Raw genomic sequence first — 22,297 nt, forward strand, 5'->3', positions numbered from 1 at the left:
AGGTCTCTATGGAGAAAAATGTCAGTTCTTTGCTGTAATTGCTTGGTGTGTTCTTGCCAAACATGGCTTTATATGGAGCAGATACATGTTTTGGGATCTGGGAAACTGAGAATTCAAACATGCAGGCAAACTAGGCAAACCACAGAGCAATTAGGACTTGGGATCCAATTAAAGCTCACTGTAATTTTTTGAAATCTCTATTAGCTTTACTAATGGAAGAAAAGAAGAAACTTTTCAAAATTTAAACCCGGACAGACAGAAATGGGGATACAGCATGATTTAATTTGTGTGTTATCATATTTTCATTATGAAGAACGTTACAGAACAGGGAGCATTGTACAGCACAGCACTCCCACTTCCATGATTCTTTTATGTTCACGACAGACTTGGCAACAAGATATTGAAATTGCAGGTTTGAACTCTTAAATATCTTGTAGCCTTGAGTAAAAGTATTGCTTATGCACATACAAAGAATCAATTTTGCTTTCCACAGCATGTCTGGCAATGAATGTTTTTAATTTTTATTTTTATTTTGTGAGATAAGGGAAGAAAATTTGTTACTATGAAGCTATCTCAAAATGCCTTAGAGAAATGAAGTCCTCTAGTGCTTTGCTCTTTAAAAAAGTTTTTAACCAGTGACTTAGCCTAGAGTGTAAATGTAAAAAGAAATAATGATAAAAAAATTGCAAAAGCAATATGACTGCATCACAAAGAAGTAACCTGTTATTTTTTGTTGTTAATCTAGGTGCCTTGCAAAATCTTGGCCATTCTCCTTCATTTTTTCTTCCTGAGTGCTTTTGCATGGATGCTGGTGGAAGGATTTCACCTCTACAGTATGGTGATCAAAGTATTTGGGTCAGAAGAGAGCAAGCACTTATATTATTATGGAATTGGATGGGGTAAGCATTTATTTGCTGCTTGCTTTCAGTCTCTTCACTGTGGAACAAGATTATATTCAGAAGCATATGTAAAAAAGTGATCTTATAAAAAAGTGATCCAACAGTTCAGTTTTTGATTCTTTACTTTCATTTGAAACGTTTACTGCATTTGACTTTTGCAAACTCATAGGACCTGGAATAATGTGAAGCCCCACTCCTCAAATTACAAACTCAGACACGTTATTTTTGTTTAAGCAGAAGCTCTGGTCTATGTATATATATGAAAGTTTACAGAGACTATTAATGACAAGTTGGAACTTGAGGCATGAGTTGACAGGAGATGGGAACAAGGAACTCCACACTACCATTGATCTGCTAATATCTATTGAGGCTCCTGAGAGATATCACTCCTGTAAAATGAATTTAACAGTAATCAGAGAGACAGGATACCAAATATGCAGAGTTGATTGAAGTTCCTGTATATTATCTTTAGTCCCAAGGGTGCTAAAATTACCTTAAAGCCTGAAGTTGTAATTCAAAAGAGCAGTTTGAGGAAGGTGGTAATATTCTACTTTTAAAACTATCCTGAGACAGACTGGGAAAAAAAATGCTTTATTGCCCTGGTGACTGGGTATAACATACACAGGTCATTGTAACAAAATTTTTCCCAACCAGCCATCTGTAGGATGCTGATGGTAATGGCTGTGATACTGGAGGTTTTGCTGCAGCACTTTGACCTTAACCTGTTTTCCAATCTCTGACAATTTCCTTTCTTTTGAAGACCACCTTAGAATAGAGATTTTGTTCTAAGCTGTCAAAAGATCTAAGCTTCCTTACTTGCTGTCCCAGATTTATCCACAGATAGATATAGTATAATGCAGTAAAAAGAAATCATAGAAAATTAACTTCTTCAAAACAGATGGGAGAATATACTTTTCCCCACTGAGTAAATTAGATCTTTTAAGTATTAGAAAGGAATGTACTTCATTTGTGTCCATTTAATTTATTATTAGTCCTGCAGAAACATAAAGCAAATGGATTAGATGTGAAGTTTGACGCTGAAGAAGAGGAGGGAAACTGGTAATCTATCTCATGTTCAGTTTAGGCTCTGTGCTTGAGACTGTATTGGGCTGAATTTAGGGAGAATCTGAGCATAGATGGTGCTTTTGGGCTTCCTGTGCCCAGCTGCTCAGAGTTTATGTCCACAGTGCAGGCTGTATTTTGATTCTGAGTTTGGGAGGCAGCTTTAAATTAGCAGGCCTGGGGACCTGGGCAACTCAAGCTACAGCAGCACAGGGAGGTGTGTGGAATTATTTGTCCCATTTAAAGGTGACACTGTATTGTGCTGGGACTAAAGGGACGCAGGTGACACTGCTGCCATAGATCATCTGCCACAAACGTGTACTAGAACATTTTCATCTGATCCTGTGCTCTGGAATGCACGGTCTATTGCATCATAAATATAGCAATTCTGGGCAGAATTGGTGAGCATATTTGTAGCATCTGCTAACTGAGAAAAGTTTCAGATACAGTCAAGGACCATAACTGTAATTCTCTCATGGATGGTAACCAGTGCCAGCACACCATCAACATTTCCTATTATGGGGGTAGGCTACACGGCTCTTACACAATTATTTCTGACAAAAGATTAAGCAAACACATTTACTTTTGTGTATAATATATAATCCATATGAATTCTTCTGTCCAGAATAAATCCTACTATCCTCCTAGGCTAAATATACTTTTATTTCAACTTCTATGGAATTATTGAAAGATTGTTTCTTAATGCAAAAAGGGTCTCATTTCACTGTAACAAAACCTTGATGCTGCATACGTTGGCATCTACTATTTAATACCCTGTCAATGCAAAGAAAAAGCAACCACTGCACTTTAGGCTGCAGAACATTTTACTACCCCTGTCTTAACAGGTCTTTTTATGCAGATGACTGTTCTGTGTTTCATCTGCGTAAGTTTTATTATCTTCTAAAAGAACTTTGTATTTAATTTTCCTCTTCGCTGCCATTTAAAATTGATGTCACAGTAAATCCTTTGAATATCTGGCTTTTGGAAAAAAAACTGCAAAGAGAAAGTGTAGAGGAGAGTTAGACACACTTTTTTTGCTTCTGTGACATGTAGGCAGAGCCTGCTTGTTGAAGGAAGACAGCATCAGAAGATAAACAGTGCCAACCAACACTGTCTGTGGTCAGGGATATGAAGGCATAGCTCAGGGACTTTTAGTCCAGGCAGTCCAATAGCCATGGCTTGCATCAGTGTTGCTATGTTGAATATGATTACTCTTGGTTTTGTTCAAATACATATGGGATTCTCTTTTCTTAAGCAGACAGATGTAAACTAAAATTTTGCCTTCCCTTAGTTTTTACACAGATATGCTTTTGAGGAGTAAATCTGTATTTGGACAAGCATGGGAGAACAGGTGCAAGTTCCAAGGTTGTTGAAATCCTCCCAATGAATTTCAAAGTGGAAGACCAAACAATGCCTGTGGATGCTGCGTCTTCCCCATTTCTAACTAGGAATTTCTGATTCTAGACACAGTGGTTAAAGAACAAAAATACTATTTCAAAGAATAGATATTCTACAACTACAAGAAAGTTTTGCACAATTTTGTGAAGATGATTAACAAGATTATGAGAACACTCAATAAGTTTAAGCAGAAATTGCTTGTCAGAAAATTTTGTAAAAACCTCATGCAGAAACCCTGAAGAATTTAAAAGAAAATTGAAACCTCAAGCTGTCACGTATAATACTCTGCCTGGGACATGGTTATTAAATTCCACAAGATGACAGAAATCTAAACCTTCACATTTTATTAAATCATATAGGGATTAACAGACAATCATTTAATATTTAAAGGGATGAGGTTTCCCTATATTCAGAACTGCTGGCAAAAAGGCCCTCATTCCCTTTCCAGCTCCCTGTCTGGAAAGCTGTGTTAAGTGGCACAACAGGACAGTGCTGAGGCCAGCAGCACACAGCCACCCCTGGCAGCAGGGCCATATTCATCTGCCTCTGGATAATCCCTGCGTAATCCCATCAAGCACTCTTCCACCATGCAGGATGCTGCACGCTGGAGCTGTCAAAACCTATCTGGAAGCATCATCTTCTCTAAGCTCAGAAATCTTGCAGGGCTATTACATATTTATATTAAAATAAATCTTGGTCTGGCACCCGAGTGGGATCCTAATTTGTTTTGCTCTATTCATAATTGTTTCTCAGTGTTGAGCCAGTGTTGTAGGCCACTAAGGGTCACTGTTTCTGTCTTCTCACCTGCTAGTCCAGTATGCCTGTAAGAAACTCATTTGTTTCTCAATTCTTGAGCAAGATGAGCTTTCTTGGGGGGAAGGTGGTAAAAAGAAACTTGGTATTGCTCCACAGAATATCACTGTTCAAATAGTGAGAGACAGAAATCATACTAAAAAAAACAACCACGCTGAAAAAGTTCTACAATTCTCAATGAAATTAGCACTAATTCAGTTTGTTAAATTAGTGCTTTACTGAAAAGTCATTTTGTTTGTCCAACATTAATTGATTAAAATATATTGCATTCAACAGCTGCAGGAGGAGTTAGACTTAATTCTAAAATTGCTCTGAGTTGCTCTGTTGTCCAGTAGCTGAATTTGTAGGGTTTACTGGACCTATCATGACCTCTGCCTTTTCACAGGCTGCCCGTTGGTGATTTGTGTAATTTCTGCCACGTCGTCCTTAGACAGCTATGGAGAAAGTGACAAGTGAGTATGAAAATATCTCCATGTCAGGTACAATGCGGATAAAAAACCCGCGGGAGAGAAAAACTTGCAGGTCTGTGAGCAGGGCTGCAGCTCTGCACCAGTCTGGATGTGCAGGAGGATGGGTGCAGGTCACTGCCTCTGACCTGCACCCAGTGGGAGCCCTCTGCTCATTCATGTACGGAATAAAGCCGGGGCCGAAGCATTTCTGACAAGACGAGAATAAACTTCAGTTAAAGATATTCAACTTTTTGAAGAAAACTGCAGTTGAGCATCCACAGATTGAGAATTGATCTTTAAAAAAACAAAATCTAAGTTCTTCCAATCTAAGTTGGAAAAAGGAAAGCAAAATTATCTGCGAAAATACCACAGGATTCAATCCTGCCATTAAGTAAGTGAAAGTTTTGGAGCAGGGGTAGTTTGTTGTGTGTGATTAACTAGCTTCCATCGCCTGTGCTGTAAGAAAAATGTATGACTGTGTTTTCCCACCTCCTGCCCATCCCCAGCTGGGCAAGGCAGGAAAGGCTTAGGTTTGTCTCTTGCTACAAAGGCAGTGCTTTCAGCACCGGGAGGAGTGGATGCAGGAACAGCAAATAATAGATAAAACCTTTCCCTTCTTCCTGTCTTTCTGTCCCTAATGCTATTTGAAGGCCTGCTGAGGCAGGTAGCTGACTCTATGGAAGATGCAAATCTAAATGAGATTTTGACTCAGAATTTGAGGGGAAGAGGAGCTTCCTATTGATACTCTCACTTTTAAAATTCATCAGTGTTTTTAAACTTACTTTTAGTCTCTTTTTAAATCAAGAACATTACTTATTAAATGTTTCTGTGTTTCATCTAAAATCATTCTATTTTTCTCTGCAGCTGCTGGCTTTCCCTAGAGAATGGAGCAATCTGGGCTTTTGTGGCACCAGCGTTGTTTGTAATTCTGGTAGGTAAACACCTGGCTGCTGGTTTCATACTGGATGTCTGTCAGCCACAGAACAGAGCACAGCTGGAGGTGTTTGAAGCTGTTGCTTGTAGAGAACTCACTTTTCTGGGTGAAAGTTGAATGCCCGCAGTGAAGATGATGTTCAGGAGGGCTTGCAAGCAGTCAGCAGCTGGCAGAAATGCAATAAACCAACAGCCTGAGCTGTCACCTCTCTGGGGAAGTTAACAAGTGGCCTCCACATCTGCCTTCTTACAGTGATAATGTCTTTGTGCTCTTCTGCACTGGCATTTTGATGTTGGTTGTGGCAGTTTGTTGGGCCGACTGAGACAGGGCTCAGACAGGTTGGCTACCAGGACACCTTTCAGCTGCAGCAAGCACCATCTTTCCAGAGGAGCATGCACATCCATGGCTGCAGTACTGGGACATGGATGCCCTACAGCAGTTTAATTATACCTACACATTAAATTACAGTGCGCTGTGGCTCAATCATGATGATTGCTTAAGGAGTCAGGGGTCTGTAGGGCTTAAGTGGGAGATTTCTCCTCCTACAGCACTGTTTCCTTTGAAGTATTGATCACATTGTCTACGATTTTTGCTGCAAGTTATAATGTAAGGGTGAGAACATGAAAGGAATAGATCCACTCTTCTGAGAAATCAGGATGACTTTAAAGCTTTGCTAGATTTGAAAGGTATGACCCCAAATCTAGTCCAGAGTCTACACATGCTGTGGCACTGAAAGAGGGTCAGGTAAAATAAGATCCTGACTACTTGTGTGGATGAGCATCAATTAGAGCCAGTGCCTCTGCCCTGTACTTCCCCAAAAAAGACAGGATTTCTGCAGAAAGCACAGACACATCCCCAGATTTCTCTGCACAGAGAAACCTCTCAGGTCCTGCTGACAGAAATCCAGCCAAAGTAAGGCTGGAGATCTGTACATACAGTAGTGCAGTGAGTGCTAGTGTTTGCCACAGCACATCTCTATAACTGGGGAGCAGGAGGTGGCCCTTTGGTTGACCAGTACCATCACAGGTAATTTTATACTGCACCTGTGTTGGCATTCTAACATTTGCCATGGAGACAACAACACCAGCAGCTCTCAGCCCAGTGTCTTCCACTCGAGATAGAGGCTCTGAAAAACGAGGCTGTATAAACATATATAAAAAAACACTGGAAACAGTTGCTATGTCAATGTGGCAGAAATTGCCTCATGTTAGTGTTTTAATGAAATGATTAATGGCAACGGTGTAAAATCCCTGTGCAGAATTTCTTTTACCTGAAGGAAAGCATAATCATGTAAATAAGAAATGTTGATCACAGGATTAGAATTGGCTAAACAGCTCTGAACTGTGTTCTGACAAGCTTATTGTCTTGTTCACCAGTACCTTTGGCCTTCTGTATGTGAGTTTATGTTCAAAGATGTGTGGATATTGATGACTGGAGAGCAATTAAAATAATGTACATCTCCTCTCACATTAGCTTTTGCTTTCTGGACGTTGTTCAGCAGCAAAGGAGGAAATGACATGCAAGTTGTAAAATCAAATCCCAGCCCCTGTCCAAAGATGATATTAATCAAAACATGCTAGATAGTGAAGCACTTACTCACCTGAGTGAGCACAGCCTTCAATAATTTGCATTCAAAGCTGCTTGCCAATGAACGTGAAGGCTTAACTATCTGGCTATCACTTATGATATATAATATTTGTGCAGCCCAAGTTATATTCTTGTAGGAATGCAAATGTTTTGCAAAAGAGAAAGAATGAGTTCACAAGCTTGATTCACGTAGAGCAATTTGTTAAATAGTCTAAACCCAGTCTCTCTGTGCAAAATAGCAGCAAGCTGGCTGACAAATTATTCTCTCTGGGCATTGAATATGCTGGATGAAAAATACGTTAGTGCCTATAGGGAAATAACAAGGCTAAACACTATTTTGTGTGTGCATGTGTGCCTCTGCTCTTTAAAGAGAAAATTAGCCACTAGTTGTGTGAATTAGTGTTTAGCTCTGAAAATATGCCTCAAAAAGCTGTTTTTGACTACTTTCATCCCCAATTTATCTCTGCCAAGAAAAAGGATTATGCTGTGAAGAAAACAGGGGGCCTGCTCCTTTCAGCTCCCATTTGCTGGAGAATAGGCAGACCCAGTCTGCTTTTGTCCTGCTGCAGCCTCGCAGTCAATACAGACAGCATGGAGCCTTAAAACAGAATGATGTGGTAGGAGTGTGACTGGGAAAAATATACTCACACATACTTTTCTGGGGAGTAATTTGCAGATCCTCCCAGCTCTAAATGGATTCCCATACCCAAAGTTGAGTAATATGCAGAAAGAAATAGTGCCTTCCATGTGTAGGTCTTTGGAATTCTACCTGCACCTTAAGGTTTAAGGATCCAATTCAGATTCTCCTGCCCCCAACCACAACACCAAACCTCAATACCATCCTTGTAAGGCAACTTCCATGAGAACTGTTGCAATTAATTTGAAAGCCAGCCTAACCTCAGCCAACGTTGAATGCCTGGGAAAATATGCCTTCAAAGCCAAAAAACACCAACAACAAAACAAACAAACAAAACTTGACGAAGCACCTGAATTTTGGGAACAAGACAGGAAGAGCTTCTGGCAGAAGGCTTTGTTTGTTATCAACCATCTGCTACCTTGGTGTGTTTCCATAGATATGTCAGAATTAAGGAAATTCTACTGAAAGCATCTGTGTATGCAGAGCAGTGGGTGTGCTACAGTGAACCATCCATTGCTGGGGGAAGATTGGGTTGTGGTTGCAAGTTCCTTCTATTGTTTTCTCTGGAAGCAGTTACTTGCCTGATGATTTTTCACAAGTCTTTCTAATAAACAGCATTTTTATGGACTTAAATGATTTTCAGTAGCATAGTGCTAACATAATTCTGTGCCGTAGGGATGTTAGTTTTGTAACCAGTGTCTTCAGACAGGACACCATGAAACTTGAATCTCAGGCTGAGACTGCCACTGCTGTCTTCAACTAGTACTTGTTTATGAGTGTTAAGCATATTGAAGATTTCCTCCTTTTACACCTGCTGCTCAAACATGCTTTAGTAAGCTCTGTTAGCCTCATGGTCTTCCTTTGTTCATTCCTTTACGTACCAGTGCAGAATTGAGCTCATTTTTGTATGTTGAATTGTATCTCACTCTGTAGATGGGCCCACTGATTTAAGAGTGGCAATTTGTGCCCTTCATTAGACACCATTTGTCATGGGAAAAAGTGGCAGAACTGGAGTGATGATGTTTAAAGGTGCTGAAACAGTAGGATTTCTTCAGTTATTGAAATCAAGTACATACTTAAGTGCTGTGGTGAAACAGAGCACAAACAAACAGTTCACAGCAGCAAAGCTACTCTTTTTCTTGTTAGCACTCAGTTATAAGTCAATTTAATATTTTAAAATTGAATTTATTCATTATTTTAAAATTAAATTTCCTCTCAGTTAACCAACAGAAAAACATGAAATGATTTTTAGAACAATGGGGACAGATTGTAAGAAATTAAAACTGAAAGTTATGTACAAGAAATCTAAAACAACTTGAAGTAGTCTCTGGCCTGTATTTGGTCTGGGACATCGGACCAGCATTGGTAGGTGTGACATGAGGCTTTCCAAAATCATTCCCCTTTTTGTTTTGTTTTGAACATCTCTGTGTATGGAAATGCATCATACTCCCTGATTTCTGATGTGACCTGGCAACGGGCTGCAATTCCAACAGCTTGCAGTGCTACTAATGATGCCATGGCAGAGATTAGAGTAACTTGTGCTGTCAGAGAATATGTTAAATCTCAGACCTGAAGAAACAGTTCTAATTCCCTGTAACACTGTCCAAAACTGAAGTGGAGCTTAAAATAGTTCATGGTTTCAGAGGAAAGCTGGTCAATAGATTTAATTAAGGCAATATGTTTAATCCATTTTTAAAAATTTTATTTCCTCTGTGCTGCCAAGCCTTTTCTTGGCCAGGATGTAACATACCACATCAGAAGGTTTTACTCATGGGATTTCTGCACTGCACTAAAGAAACAACAAAAATCTCATGAGACCTGGAAGGAATCTGAGTGAAAACCTGAAGAAAAAGTGAGAGGAAGTACTGAAGATCCATTTCATCACTGCTGTCATCTCACCGCATTGTTTGCTGCATTCATTCTGCTCTTCCGTGAGAACCTCAAGAAATCCCACTGGGACAGCTGAGAAAAGGCATCAGGTGTTAGAACTGCTGATAGTTTGGCTCATGCACTTTGTGTTTTTCCATGTCCAAAAATCTGACCCAAAGAAATTTTGGCAAGAAATATTCACACTGAAATAGTTCTTTTTACTCGTTTAACTCTCTGCTGATCTGACAGTTTTCAGTGAGGTGAGGTTATTCACTTGTCACCAGAGTGAGCCAGAGCTCCCTGATGCCCTTGGAACCTTTCCATGGGCTCTGGTGGGCTCTGGATCAAGCCTGCCATAATGGGAACTGGCAGCTCCTGCTGATTTCACAGAGTTGTGAGTTTCTGAGGCCAGACCAGCTGCCTTGAAAGGAGTCCTGTGAGTTAGGAAACGTGCTATTGTTATTAGCTGTACTTGAAAAGTAGAGTGTAGTCAGTTCCATGTTCTTGTGTACTTTTAAGGCAAAATAACTGCAACTGGCAGGCAGTCTGGCTTTTCAGAAAAGTAAGAAATAGGAGCTTATGTACAGTTTTCTTATCTAAATGTTTGTTCTTCTACTTTGAACAGTCTGATATATGCTAAAACATAAAGAGTGCTTCATCAACTAATCGTTCTGCTATTAAAGTTATTAGTTAAGCATTTATTTCAAATGGCAAAAAAATCCCTGGGAGGAACAGTTCAGTGGCTGTATTTTGGTTTTGGTTTCTCATTTAAAGACAGTGGAAATACCTCCATGCTTTGCTTACTGAAACATTAACAAAAGAAGACATTCATAGTTAGCCTGTTTATTTCGACTGAGTGAGATTACTTTAATTTCTCAAAATATCTAAACAGAAGTTTTCAAGTGGTTTAGGAAATTTAAACATAGAACTTTGGGACTTGAGTATAAGGGTTGGTTGTTAATTTTACAAGTACCTTATTTTTATCAGCAGCCAGATCACAGGGCTTCCTTCACATCTTGTAAATAATTAACGCAAGCACCCTGGAAGGGATATGATTACACTGACTGCACAAGAGGAGGAGCTCAAAGTCTTCTTAAATTTCAGCTTTATATGAGCCAAAATGTAAACGAAATTCATTTCCATTTTCATTTATTTTTACATAAGAAATTAAAATGAACCTGGAAATGCTAAGCTGTTTGTGCTTTAGCAAACCATCTACTTTCTGTCCCCTTGGAGACCATCTTGCTTGTGGAAAGTGGTTTTGATAACCACTTCCTAGGGTTCCTGTCCAGTTTGAGTGAAAGTCTGCAAGAATCTGAGTATCCCTTTGTTGCTGCTTATAGCTCTTGTTGACTTTGGTGAGATGTAGGAAACTCAGAGTATAAGGAATGAGGTTTCATCCTTTCATCTTGACTTCACTGGAATTTATTTTTTCAGTTTTTTTAAATACTTATGCACAATCTGCATATTTTTAGAAGCTGCTGTGCAGAAGGTAAAATCTAGGACAATTTGTCTAACAAGAATTAGGAATGGAAATAAGGGCTGGGGTTAAGTGCTAGTGAGCTCGGCAGGAGTGCTGTTTGCAGTCACTGGAAAAAGGGTTCAAAGCAGTTGAACTTGAGCTGTCAATGAGACATCTGCAAGGAGGTGTCAGATGAGGAGACTGATGCTTTGGATAAAAGACCAAACAGGGCTGGTGAAAAATAATTTGCTGGGGAAGAAGTAAAGGATACAGAATTTCTGTGAAATTCCCATGAAGAGCTGCAGAGCATTGCTTGGTGGACATGCGGCAGAAAACTGGAGAGTTTGGAAGAGGAGAGAAAGAAGAGAAAGAGCAACTTGTTCATATTCATCATTTGCTGCTTCAGTCAACATGCATATTTAGCATATAAATGGCTTTCTCAGAAATGCTTGTTACTGCCTCAAAGTGATGCTAAAAATATTTTCAATATATGATTTGGTGGGAATAGGGAAAATGATCACAAGAGCATTCAATTTCACTTCTTATTAATCTCTGTAAAACCGATTGAACAACGAATATACTTGTAATTGAAAAGCAGTTTTGTTCTACAGGGAATTCTATGGATGGGCTAAAAAGCCATGGCAGAAACGAACTACCACATCTATCCTTACACTTTACACTAGGTGATAATCTGCCCTTAGAAACCTACGAGAAGTGGTCATGAAATTTGAAAAATGACACAAAAACAATTATCACCAAACTTAATCATTTTTAACTCACCCCCTTGCTACCCAAATTAGAAGATTTATTTTAAAATGTATTATGATGGTTTAGTTTTAACTGAGCGGTAGTACTATAATGAATTCTTTTTATATGTTAGTTTAAGAGAGCTTCCTTTTTCTTGCTGCTAAATACCAGCTTTGTAGCTGATGTCTAACTTTGGACAGAAAGAGGGGACGTGTCTTTCACCTTCACAGTCTCTCTCTCCTTTTCTTTTTTCTTTAGACCTAAGGTCTCTGCAAAACAAGACAGTCTTTGCCACTTCTCCTTAAAATGATGAAGATTTCTTTCTTTCTTCACCTGTGACTCCTGAGCAAACTTCCCTTTGTTGCACCTTTTCAGTGTTAAGTGTTTCAAGAATTCCTAGGTTTCTGGTGGGAATTCTTTTCATCCCTGACATCAAAACATGTAGGGTTTCTGAAGAGCAGAGTTCAGGCTTAACATATTTTTCTCATTGCTTGTTTAAAATAATCTCATGCTTAAGCTGCAAGCAGACTTTGGTAAGAAACAAGAATTATACATTGTGAAGTCTAGTGAGAAAGGTGTTTTCTGAAGCCTGTGCATATGAAAGGACAAAACCGAAGAGCACACAGACACAGACAGACTCCTGTTCACTGAAGTTCTTGTCTAATTTGTCACCTGGTGGTACGTTAGCAGAGTATTTAATTGTAGAGTAAGGATCCTGAACAGTTTAGCTGTGAATCAGTGTGTCAATCTGGCCTTATCTGAAAGAAGAAAGCTGTTTCTGAAGATAGAAAAAAACCGCAAGCTGCCACAAGTGCCCATGTTGGGGAGAGGGAAATCCATTGACAAACGTCAAACTATACCAGTCCAAAACTGAAAACCTCTCTCTTTCACCAAATAAAAGCAGCAGGTAAAGCTCCTATTTTCTGCTGTGTTTGCATGGTAAATTCTTAGGGCGCTCTGTACCTCTGACACAGTCAGTTCTCAATTTCCTGATCAAGTTTTGTTTCTTCTTCTTCAGGTCAATATTGGTATTCTCATTGCTGTTACAAGAGTTATCTCAAGAATCAGTGCAGATAACTATAAGGTCCATGGGGATGCCAATGCCTTCAAGTAAGTTTCTCATATAGTATAGTCTCTCATATTTGAATTCTGCTATAACAAGTTAGTAATCTCCCATGTCACAGCCTAGAGACATGTATAATGGTCTTTTCCTAGAACACTGATATCATTCCTTTTTAATAAAAAGCAAAATAATGATAAAGGCAGCATATTATTTGCTTGAATGCAGCCAATTAACCTATATTTTATGAAAGCCAAATGCAGCATGGGATGAAGCCTTTAGTTTGGCATGAGCTAAGCTGTTTTCCTGCTTATTACAGTCTCCAGCATTTGCTGATTCATTATTTTCCTTTTTTGTTAATGGAGACTTTCCTCTTACAGCTATTTTTAAAGATTAATCTCTCAGAGTATGATTAATCTGTACTTGGGTATTGCAACTATTCCATTCTTTCAAAGGATAAACTTGTTTCTATCCCCAGTTTAGCAAAATATTGAGGCATATGCTTATTTTTAATACTCTCTTGATACTGCAAAGCAGACTTACACTGGATTTAAATGTGTTCTTAAACTCAACTGTGTTTTTATATCAAGGTGCTTTGAGCCCCCAGGGATTGTGACTTCTCTGAGTGTATCATCTTTTAAATACTGTGCTATTGAGGCTAGAGGGGAAATTTAAGGTAGATACATTGCTGCATCTGAGTATGTAAGGATAAATTCTGATGTCTAAAGTCTGTAGGATTATATGTGGTTAAGTAAGAGGACAACTTAATATATTGAATTTAAAGTAAGATGCTGAATGTTACATTTTGTGTTTTATCTCCTAAAGACATTTTAGTCCAAACACAAAATACACTGTATATATCTCAAGCAGTTTATAGCTTGGGCAGAGGAAGAATGTGTTGATGGTTTGTTCTTAATGTTTCTGAGTCACAGGCTATTGTGTGATAAGGTGTGGTGCCACTGATCTGAATTGGTGTCATAAGGAATCATTTATATGCTTGAGTTACTTATGTAATTTTTAAAAGGCCATTCAGTTTACAATATTGGTGACAGATACCTGATAGAAGTTAGTTTACTTATTGTAACTTACCCACAGGAGAAGAAAAACAGTAAATAAGTCTACACAAAAATCTATACAATAATTACACTGTAGTAAAATGAAAAAACTGGGAATTAAAATAACTGTTTCAGATTTGGATGAGTCCCTGTGACCTTCAGAAATACAAAGGAAATACAGAACTCTGGGAAGCAAATAACTTTGTATTGTCAGTGACAATTTGTATCCATTGTCAGAATTATGAAAACAAGAGAACATCCACAAATAGGTGCTACACAGATAGCTCTATGAACTTAGGTGTTTCCTTACTTATATTTTAATGCAGACTCAATTTAATACACACTGTACCCTGCACACCACTCTCTCTCTTTTTCTCCCTCTCTCTCTAAATATATATATATTTATATAAAGCTAAGTATGGATAAATAAGAAAAATGTTTATGGACAGTTGTTCTAGAAGTAAGACAAAATGCATTTACACTTGGCTAGCTTAAATATTAACAGATACAGATTGTGAATGAGCTCTGTACTGAAAATGTGAAGGTCTGTGCACCTTAAGATGATGCTCTTTGTGTCAAGTATTTTTAAAGTACAGTTTTAGGCTTTGACCTAATAACTAACGAGAAGGTGTATGTGACAACTATCACGAATAAGCTTTTCTTCATAGAAATAAATTGAAAAAATAAGATATATCGAAAGGTAGATGGAACATACAGAATAGCTCTTATTCTGTAGATACCATTACAGAAATGGCTCCTCAGAAACTTGAAAGGAGAACAGCATAAATAGCTGTGCAGATCAGATGTTAGAGATTGTTAACAACCTGATTCGTCATAGCAGTCAGGCAGGCTGAATTAGAATTTCTTGTACAGCGGATGCCATGGAAAAAGTAACTGGTGTATCTGCTGGAAAAAAAGAAAAGAAAAAGAAGGTCTTTGTAGCACTAGATTTATTTTCTTGTCATCAGTACTCCTTATACAGGTGAGAAGAGTTTGTGTCTGGTGTGAAATCATCCTGTCCACAGTACTGTTTTCCAAAAAGGAAGAGAACAAAACAAGAGTGGGCTCTGTTCTGACAGCTGGTTGGGAAATGTTTTTTGCAGTGAAATGAAAATGCCTGCAACCACTGAAGAATCATAGATGTTGATTAGAGACTGTTAACAAATGAGAGTGGATAAGCACAGCAAAATGAATCAGTGACACACAGAGATAACAGAAAAACGCAATAACCCTGCAGTTGCTGTCAGCAAGAACCACAAGGTGGTTTTTGAATCAACAAGTGCAATTGGCTTAGGGAGAAATCAGTGAAGATCACAAACTGCATTGTGCATCACAAGCCTTAAACAAAGGGCCTGTCAGGCACCCATCTGGGTAAGGCCATTCATTTGACATTAGCTATGGGGGAAAATGGAATATGTTAGAAAGAATTTATCAAGCTTTTCTTGGAAACATCTGAATTAACATGGCATAACATGATTTTGGTGAGACAGGAATGTAATTTGTCATGCTGTGTTAGGTCTTTGCTGTAGCTAAGTGTTTCATAGGGAGGAAGGGGGTTTTTGGGGCTGCATTCACTGTTTTGTAAAGCAAAAGACAAAATAAAGAAAATGAGATCTGCTCAATCCAATAAACTTGAAAGGGAAAGAGAGATTTCAATGCATTCTTTTCAAGCTGGAATGAAATTTAAATGGAAAGCACAATAAGAAACATTAAGTTTCTGTCTGCAACAATTTAGATGATACAGTGGGGGCTTTGAAGGTTACAAGTGGTAATGAACCAAAAATGCATTGCAAAACTGGTTAAAGGGCATCTAAAGTGCTGTGATAGGAGTGTTAAGAGAGGTGTTGGCTGTTTCTCCTTGGCAACTCAGGCCAATATTTACATCTGCTGTAAGCACCTAACAGACCTCACCCTTACAGCTGGTGCTGAGTTCAAACAAACAGCAGTTGCAGGCATTCAGGTTTGAAAACCTCAGCCTGCATGTTTACAGAGCTGGCCCATCATCGGGCTTGTCTCTCACCAGGCTTTCTGGCCAAAGAAAGAGTTCTATCACACTGAAGAGCTCTGGCTTCCATTTCAGCTGGCAGCCCGAGTGGAAGAGCACCTCAAAGCAGAAACCTCTACCCACCTGCACTCCCCGATCACTGCAGAAATGTGTGTTTCTGCCCTGCAGTCCTCGTCTGCTTGACACACTTGCCGTAAAGGTTCTGCTTTCTCCTCAGTGAATCTGAAGGAAACCCAGGTTACCTGGCTCCAACACAAATACCCCCTGAGCACCAACAAGTCCAGTGTCATAACTCAAACTTCGAGGTCATCAGGCCATGACTGAGCAGAGATTACTTTAGGAAATTGTCAGAAAAAAGATGAAGTTATGAGCCACGATGATATCAATTAGAGAAGACATTTATTGTAAGAGAAGTGTTAGTGCTGGAGTGTATTTAGTTTCCCTAAAGATTAAGTTGCTTGGCAATGCAATTGGATATTATGAACAAGGACTTGTTTCTCTTGGCAACAGACATCAATAAACTGATGTAATTATTTAGAGTAATTGTTCCTGATTTTCTGTGTAGCAACAGGTACAAATGCTGACTCAAATATGACCACAGAATTTGCATCAGGATGAGCCACTGCTCAGCTCTGAAGGCAGATTCCATCAAACTTCATGTTTAAAAGCCAAAGCAGAAAAGGAAAGTGTTAACAAAATTTCTTTTATATCATAAAATTAATTAATTCATAATCCTCCCAATTTGCATTCCGCCCAGAATGAAGTGCTGTACATTATGGGCTGATTGACCTTTTCAGGTTCTGATGTTGCTTGTCAGAATGAAGATATCAGACAGAATTTTGCTGATTATTTTCCCCTATTTTTGGAGATACAGGCAGATATGGACGTGTTTCTATGTTGTTATTTTTTAAAAGAAAATAATAATAACTCTAACATAAAAATATAAATTGAAAAATTATAAAGGATTAAAGTCTATGATACATAATTAAAAAAAAAACACACACAATAATCTAAGGAAAAATTAATTCAATTAATTAAACAGCGTATGGTCAGGGACACTAGTTAATGCATGACAGACTCCCGTGACAGTCTGGCAGGAGATATTTGGTCACTGTGTAATTAGAATGTGTGTATGTGTGAGTGGTCGCTTATTTATCACCTCACTAATACTGCAAAAAAGTTTGGTGGTGAGAGGTGAGCAAGGAATTATTAAGAGTTCCTATTTCTTATTTGAATTCACTGAAGATTATGCTTTTTGTATTCTTTCTGAAGCGTGCTGAACACAAACTTGTCTGAGCTTTTTCACTTAGATGCGATGGATTGTTTTCGAGCTTTTTGCCAGCTGATGAGCTATTGACTCTCAGTAAAATAATGTTGTGTTTGGATGTTGCATTATGAGAATGTTTTGCAGCCAGGGAACAGATTTCCCACAAAAAGGTTAATTTGAATGTTTTACTATATAGAATACTGAATCAAGTACTTTGAAAAATTTAACTGCATATTCACATTTGTTTGCATTATCCATTCTTCTTGACTGGACTTTCATTTAGGGAAATAATTAATTATATGTTTGTGTTTAAGCATATAAGTAGTCTCTCTCTGAGCTAAATGCAATTAAATCAGATTAGTTTAATGGAATTGCTCACGTGCTTGAAGAAGCAAATTATTACTTTTTTTGATTTATGGTCCATTTGAATGCTTAGTTTTTTTTAACTTATTCCTGCTCCATATAAAATCTTAATTCCTCTCTTAGTGCATACATTTATTCTGGCTAGGAATAAAACAGGTTTTTTTTTTTTTTAATGGCTGCTCTGACCCTTCCAAGCCTCGGTGCTGTGTTTACTTGGGAATTTACTTCTCTGTTATAGTGAGAAAAGTTGTCTAACGTGACAGTGCTTTAAAAATGTGCACATTTGTAATAAAATGTAATATACTTCAAGAGAAGAACTCTTCCTTGATTAAGTCTGTCACAGGTAGAACGTTTGATTATTGGAGTTACCTGTCTCCTGGATTACAGGGGTTATAATGCAATTTCATAGACCTTAGATCTGCAGTAAATTTAATAGGGATTGTAGAAGAGGGAGAACGCAAACACATCTCTGTTGCAGTAAAAGTAGTTTTAATCTAGAAATAAAGATATCACTCTAAACCATATCTCTGAGCTTCCACAGCTACTTCACTTTTGCACTGTACTGACCAGAAGAGAGAGAATTCCATTAACTTTTTCTTCTATCAATTGCCAAGTCCAGCTCTTATCATATACTATTTCATTGCTTGGTCTGAAATGGCCCAAAAAATGGCAAAATATATAATTTCTCTATCAGGTGTACAGTTCAGAATCCAGTGAACCTGATGTTATAGCTACTGTAGTCATTCACAGAGAAAACAATTACAACATAATTAGAAATATTTCTTTGCTTTTTAGTCCATTTTTTGATCACTTTACTCTTTTCCTTCATCCCTCAAAACTTTATCTTCATTCAGTGAAATATGAAACAGTCTCTTAGTTCTCTACTGAAGGAAGGGGTTGCACTTTTTCTGTTTAGTTAAATTAATGACTGAATATTGGAATGAATGGCAGTAGCAAGACAGGGCTTCAAGAAAAGTTCAACAGGGTAAGCAAGTCAAGCTGTTGTGTCAACTCCTTCTGCATTTTCAAAGGTAGCTCAAACCATCTTGGGTGTACCTGAAAACAGGGTACATAGGTTTACTGCAAGTCTATTCCTTCCTTTAGTTATCTGGGGGGAAATAAGCCGTACAGAAAAATTTTCCCTTTGACAGATACAAATACATGAGGGCTGCCCGCCAGCAGCTCATGATGCTGCAGACATCTGTAGAGTTTAAACATGTAATTGACCGTTCCGAAGCACTTTGCAAAGCCATCTATTATATTCCCCAACACACTGAATGTGCTGTGGCAAATTGCTCACCCTTTTAATCAGTGATCCATTCCATGCCACAACTTCACATCACGATTTTACATTGTTTATAGAAATCCTGCCTGCCTTTCAGCCCAGTCGCCTTTTGTCTCAGGTAGCACTCTTCCAAGTCAGAGCTGCTTTTAATGTGAGGCTTTATTCTGCAAGGAACTGTGTATCAGTTGCACTTTCCTCTTGCAACTCAGTGTCTGTTTCATGTCATTTGCAGTGCAAAGACTTCTCTTTCTAAGGATTATTTCCAGCTGTTCATTTTTGGAGAATGCACTTGTCAATCACAACACATGACTTGAAGCTCTCATGAGAGCTCTCCTAACAAAAAAGATACCATAACCTCTCTACATAACTCAATTCTACCCCTTTGCAATACCATTAGAGAATTTCTTTTTCTCCCCTCTCACTTCAAGGATGAGAAACAAGTCACAATCTTGTCAAACTCTTCTAAAAGTCTGCGGGGATTCAAGACCCATAGCACTAGAAAATTCTTTCTGTGCGTTGCTGACACACAGCAGCTGCATCCCTAAGAGACACAGAGCTCTGCTTCTCTTTGCTCTGTCAAAAGAGAAATGAGCTTTTTCTGTTTGCTGAGGGAGAGCCATCAGTAAAAAAGAACAGTTTGGCAAGTTGAATCTGCCCGCAGCAGTTCTTTCTTAACAATTTCTAACTGTAAGAAATCATGTTCATTGTACATGGCTTCAAACAGGATGAGCAATGTACCTCACAGAAACTCTTGGAAGGAGGAGAGTGACTGGCAATAAAGGAAATAATTAAAAGGGATGTATTAAGCAATGACAATTAGTGAGCTGACATGCTACTGCCAATGATAATGTCTTCAACAAAATTAAATTTTTGGCTCATTGAATATGACAAATACAAATGCAGTTTGGGTATCTTCTTATTAGACTCAGTGTTTTAGACTAAAAATACAAGGGTTTAAATGCTGGCAATAAGAGTATTAATGGGAAGTGCTAATCTTCTAGTAACCATAATGACAGTAATGGTAGTGCTTCCTTTAGTACAGATGTTGAGAATTGAAGCACTGAAAAAAGGCTCCAGGCCATATGATAGCTCAAGCTCATCTTAGGCACATTTCAGGAGGAGTGGTAAAAGTTTGCATGTATGTAAAACACTGCTATAAGAAGGAGGCGCTTTTCAAGGGCACAGAATAGCGGAAAGGGACAAATAGAAAGAATCCTAAACTGATGAAAAAATCAAGTATCTTCAAACTTCCAATAGTGGAAGGAGAGTATCAAAGCAATGGAGCTGATCACCTGAAGAGCTGCTGAGTTTGTCTTTGAACAGCTTCCAGAAGTGGTTGCACGAAAGTCTGTCACAGCTAATCCTGATGCCAGGAATGACAAATGACTCTGTCTTGTGGCTGAACTGGACAAGATGACACTGTGAATCCTTTCACAGCTTATTTTTTCTTGCTTGCCTTTTTCTGAGCCAAGATCATCCTTTATGGGAGCTGGTTTTCTTCTGTCTTTTCTCCTTAAATAGGATTTACTGCTCAAGAGTGAGCAGGGCCTGTTGATTATGGGCTCCAAAGGAACTCTGAACTCCATGTGCTAATTTCTTCTTTATTAGGAGGGGTAGTAAAGACACATTAACAGTGACAAACAATCACATGAACTACTGACAGCTTAGCTAAAATTCACACTGCTCATGTCCCTAATGTCTGGGCCTCAGAGATAGCAATAGGTTTTTCTTTGTAAGATTGGGATTTCATAAGTGCCCAACACTAACTGCTTCATGTAACACTGATATCTATAAGTCTGCTCCAGGAGCCTACTTGAAAAACTGCTCATTTTTGAGAGAAGAGTTTTGTTGTTTTTTTCCCCAGTGTCCCCATTTACAAACAGCATGGTTTGTGGGGCACTGCCTTGCACACCAAGGCCTGTTGGGGACTTGTTGTGTGACCTTAATGACAAATCACTGTCTGCTGCCTCTCAGTCTCTCTCTTTCCTTCACTCTCCTCTTCTTTCTGTCTTTTTTTCCAGTGTTCTGCTTTGTACTTTTCATGTCTCTGAAGAGACATCATGAGCCTCAGATGACTTCAGTGGGGCTTAACTATTCTTTGTACCACTGCAGATTTCAGCCCCAATGCTTATTAGATTTAAAACAGCAGAAAATGTCAACTTCTGAAGATCTGCAGTGAAAAAGTGCTTTGGAGTGCACATTCTTTTGTTTTAAAAATGCCTTAATTTCTTTTAGATTTCAATCTTTTAATACCTGATTTAAGCCATAAATGTCTCAGTAGGAGGAGGATGGTGTATTAGTCATAGCTTTATGCCCGGTACCAGAGTAACAGTTAAATGCTGGTCATTCATCATGAAATGGTACAACTCACTGTGAACAGCAATAACTGCAAGAGCTTGCTTGAACTGCCGTTGCTTTTATGTCCTTGGCCTAATTTATAATCCTAGAATTCTTTGTCAGCTTTATGCAGAATAATAAGACAAATATTATAGTTATACCATCGCATAAAGTGAACGCTTATTTAAACATGCACCTTTTGCAGAGCTCTGAGCAGCCATGTAAATCACTACCCAGTGTGACACAGCTCTTAGCTAAGTGTGATTTACATATTTTCCCGACAATGCATTCACAAAATAAAGAAAATAAATGCAAAACATGGGTAATTGCAACAAAGAAAATGCCCCATTTTAGAATCAGAAGTCCTTTCAAGCTTTTAGATACCGTCTTCGTTTACGTAATGCAGTGCCATCACCTATAGATGTGTTACAGGCGTTTTGGAAAGAAGGTTAGTAGGAAAGTCCGTAGGTTGTTCTGGTTTTTCCATTTGCAGGTAGGCCTTTAGAGAAGGTGGGAATCAAACCCGTAAGTAAAACGTTTTTATTTCAGCAAGCTGGAAAATATTTTGGAGGAATTTTTATGACCTCTTGCTGGGCTTTTTGTAAGTAATACAGCATCAGCTATGACATTAACTTTGATAAACACAATAAAAACCATATGTTGCCTCATTTCTTTAAAACCAGCTTAATAAGAAATTGAGTTCTTCACATTACAGCACTGCACAGCTAAATGCTTTTCTGCAGTTTTGTTATCCTCTGAAGCAACAGTCACTAGCAAGCAGTTTTAGAAACCAGGCAGCAAGGCAGTGTGATTGTAGTTGTAATCTGGCAATTCTTTTTTCCCCCCTTACGTACATTTGAGACAGACGATCAAGCAAGTATATGGCTATTTATTTGGCAGTGCTGCAGTTAAAGCTCGTATGAACCATTACAGAAAATTACTTTTCTTTCTCAGTTTATATGCCTGACCTTGATAGCTTTGCTGTTCGCTGGTCCCGTTACCATGGAAATAGAAGAATGATCTTTCTGTTGATATCAGTGCATAATTAAGGGTCACTGAGACTGCTTA

At 38.5% G+C, this 22,297-nt stretch overlaps 1 protein-coding gene and 1 long non-coding RNA gene across 12 annotated transcripts in view; one reads left to right on the forward strand and one right to left on the reverse strand.

Moving 5' to 3' along the window:
• Nucleotides 1-22,297, forward strand: part of ADGRD1 (adhesion G protein-coupled receptor D1) — a 122,484-nt gene that overhangs the window by 86,422 nt on the left and 13,765 nt on the right. For 3 of the 5 annotated variants that reach the window (XM_031592726.2, XM_090120781.1, XM_090120783.1), the window contains 4 exons: nucleotides 746-899; nucleotides 4,558-4,624; nucleotides 5,486-5,552; nucleotides 12,876-12,967. In XM_031592726.2, coding sequence (XP_031448586.2) covers nucleotides 746-899; nucleotides 4,558-4,624; nucleotides 5,486-5,552; nucleotides 12,876-12,967 — 380 coding nt within the window. Of the gene's footprint in view, nucleotides 1-745; nucleotides 900-4,557; nucleotides 4,625-5,485; nucleotides 5,553-9,502; nucleotides 9,907-12,875; nucleotides 12,968-16,052; nucleotides 16,559-22,297 lie in introns of those variants that run through there. The other 2 variants (XM_090120782.1, XM_090120784.1) reach the window with 2 other exon arrangements.
• Nucleotides 1-22,297, reverse strand: part of LOC116228674 (uncharacterized) — a 357,464-nt gene that overhangs the window by 80,036 nt on the left and 255,131 nt on the right. The window lies entirely within an intron of this gene.

The sequence above is a fragment of the Phasianus colchicus genome, chromosome 18 (genome assembly GCF_987193195.1).
Source record: "Phasianus colchicus chromosome 18, bPhaCol1.hap1.1, whole genome shotgun sequence".
Taxonomy (NCBI): Eukaryota; Metazoa; Chordata; class Aves; order Galliformes; family Phasianidae; genus Phasianus; species Phasianus colchicus.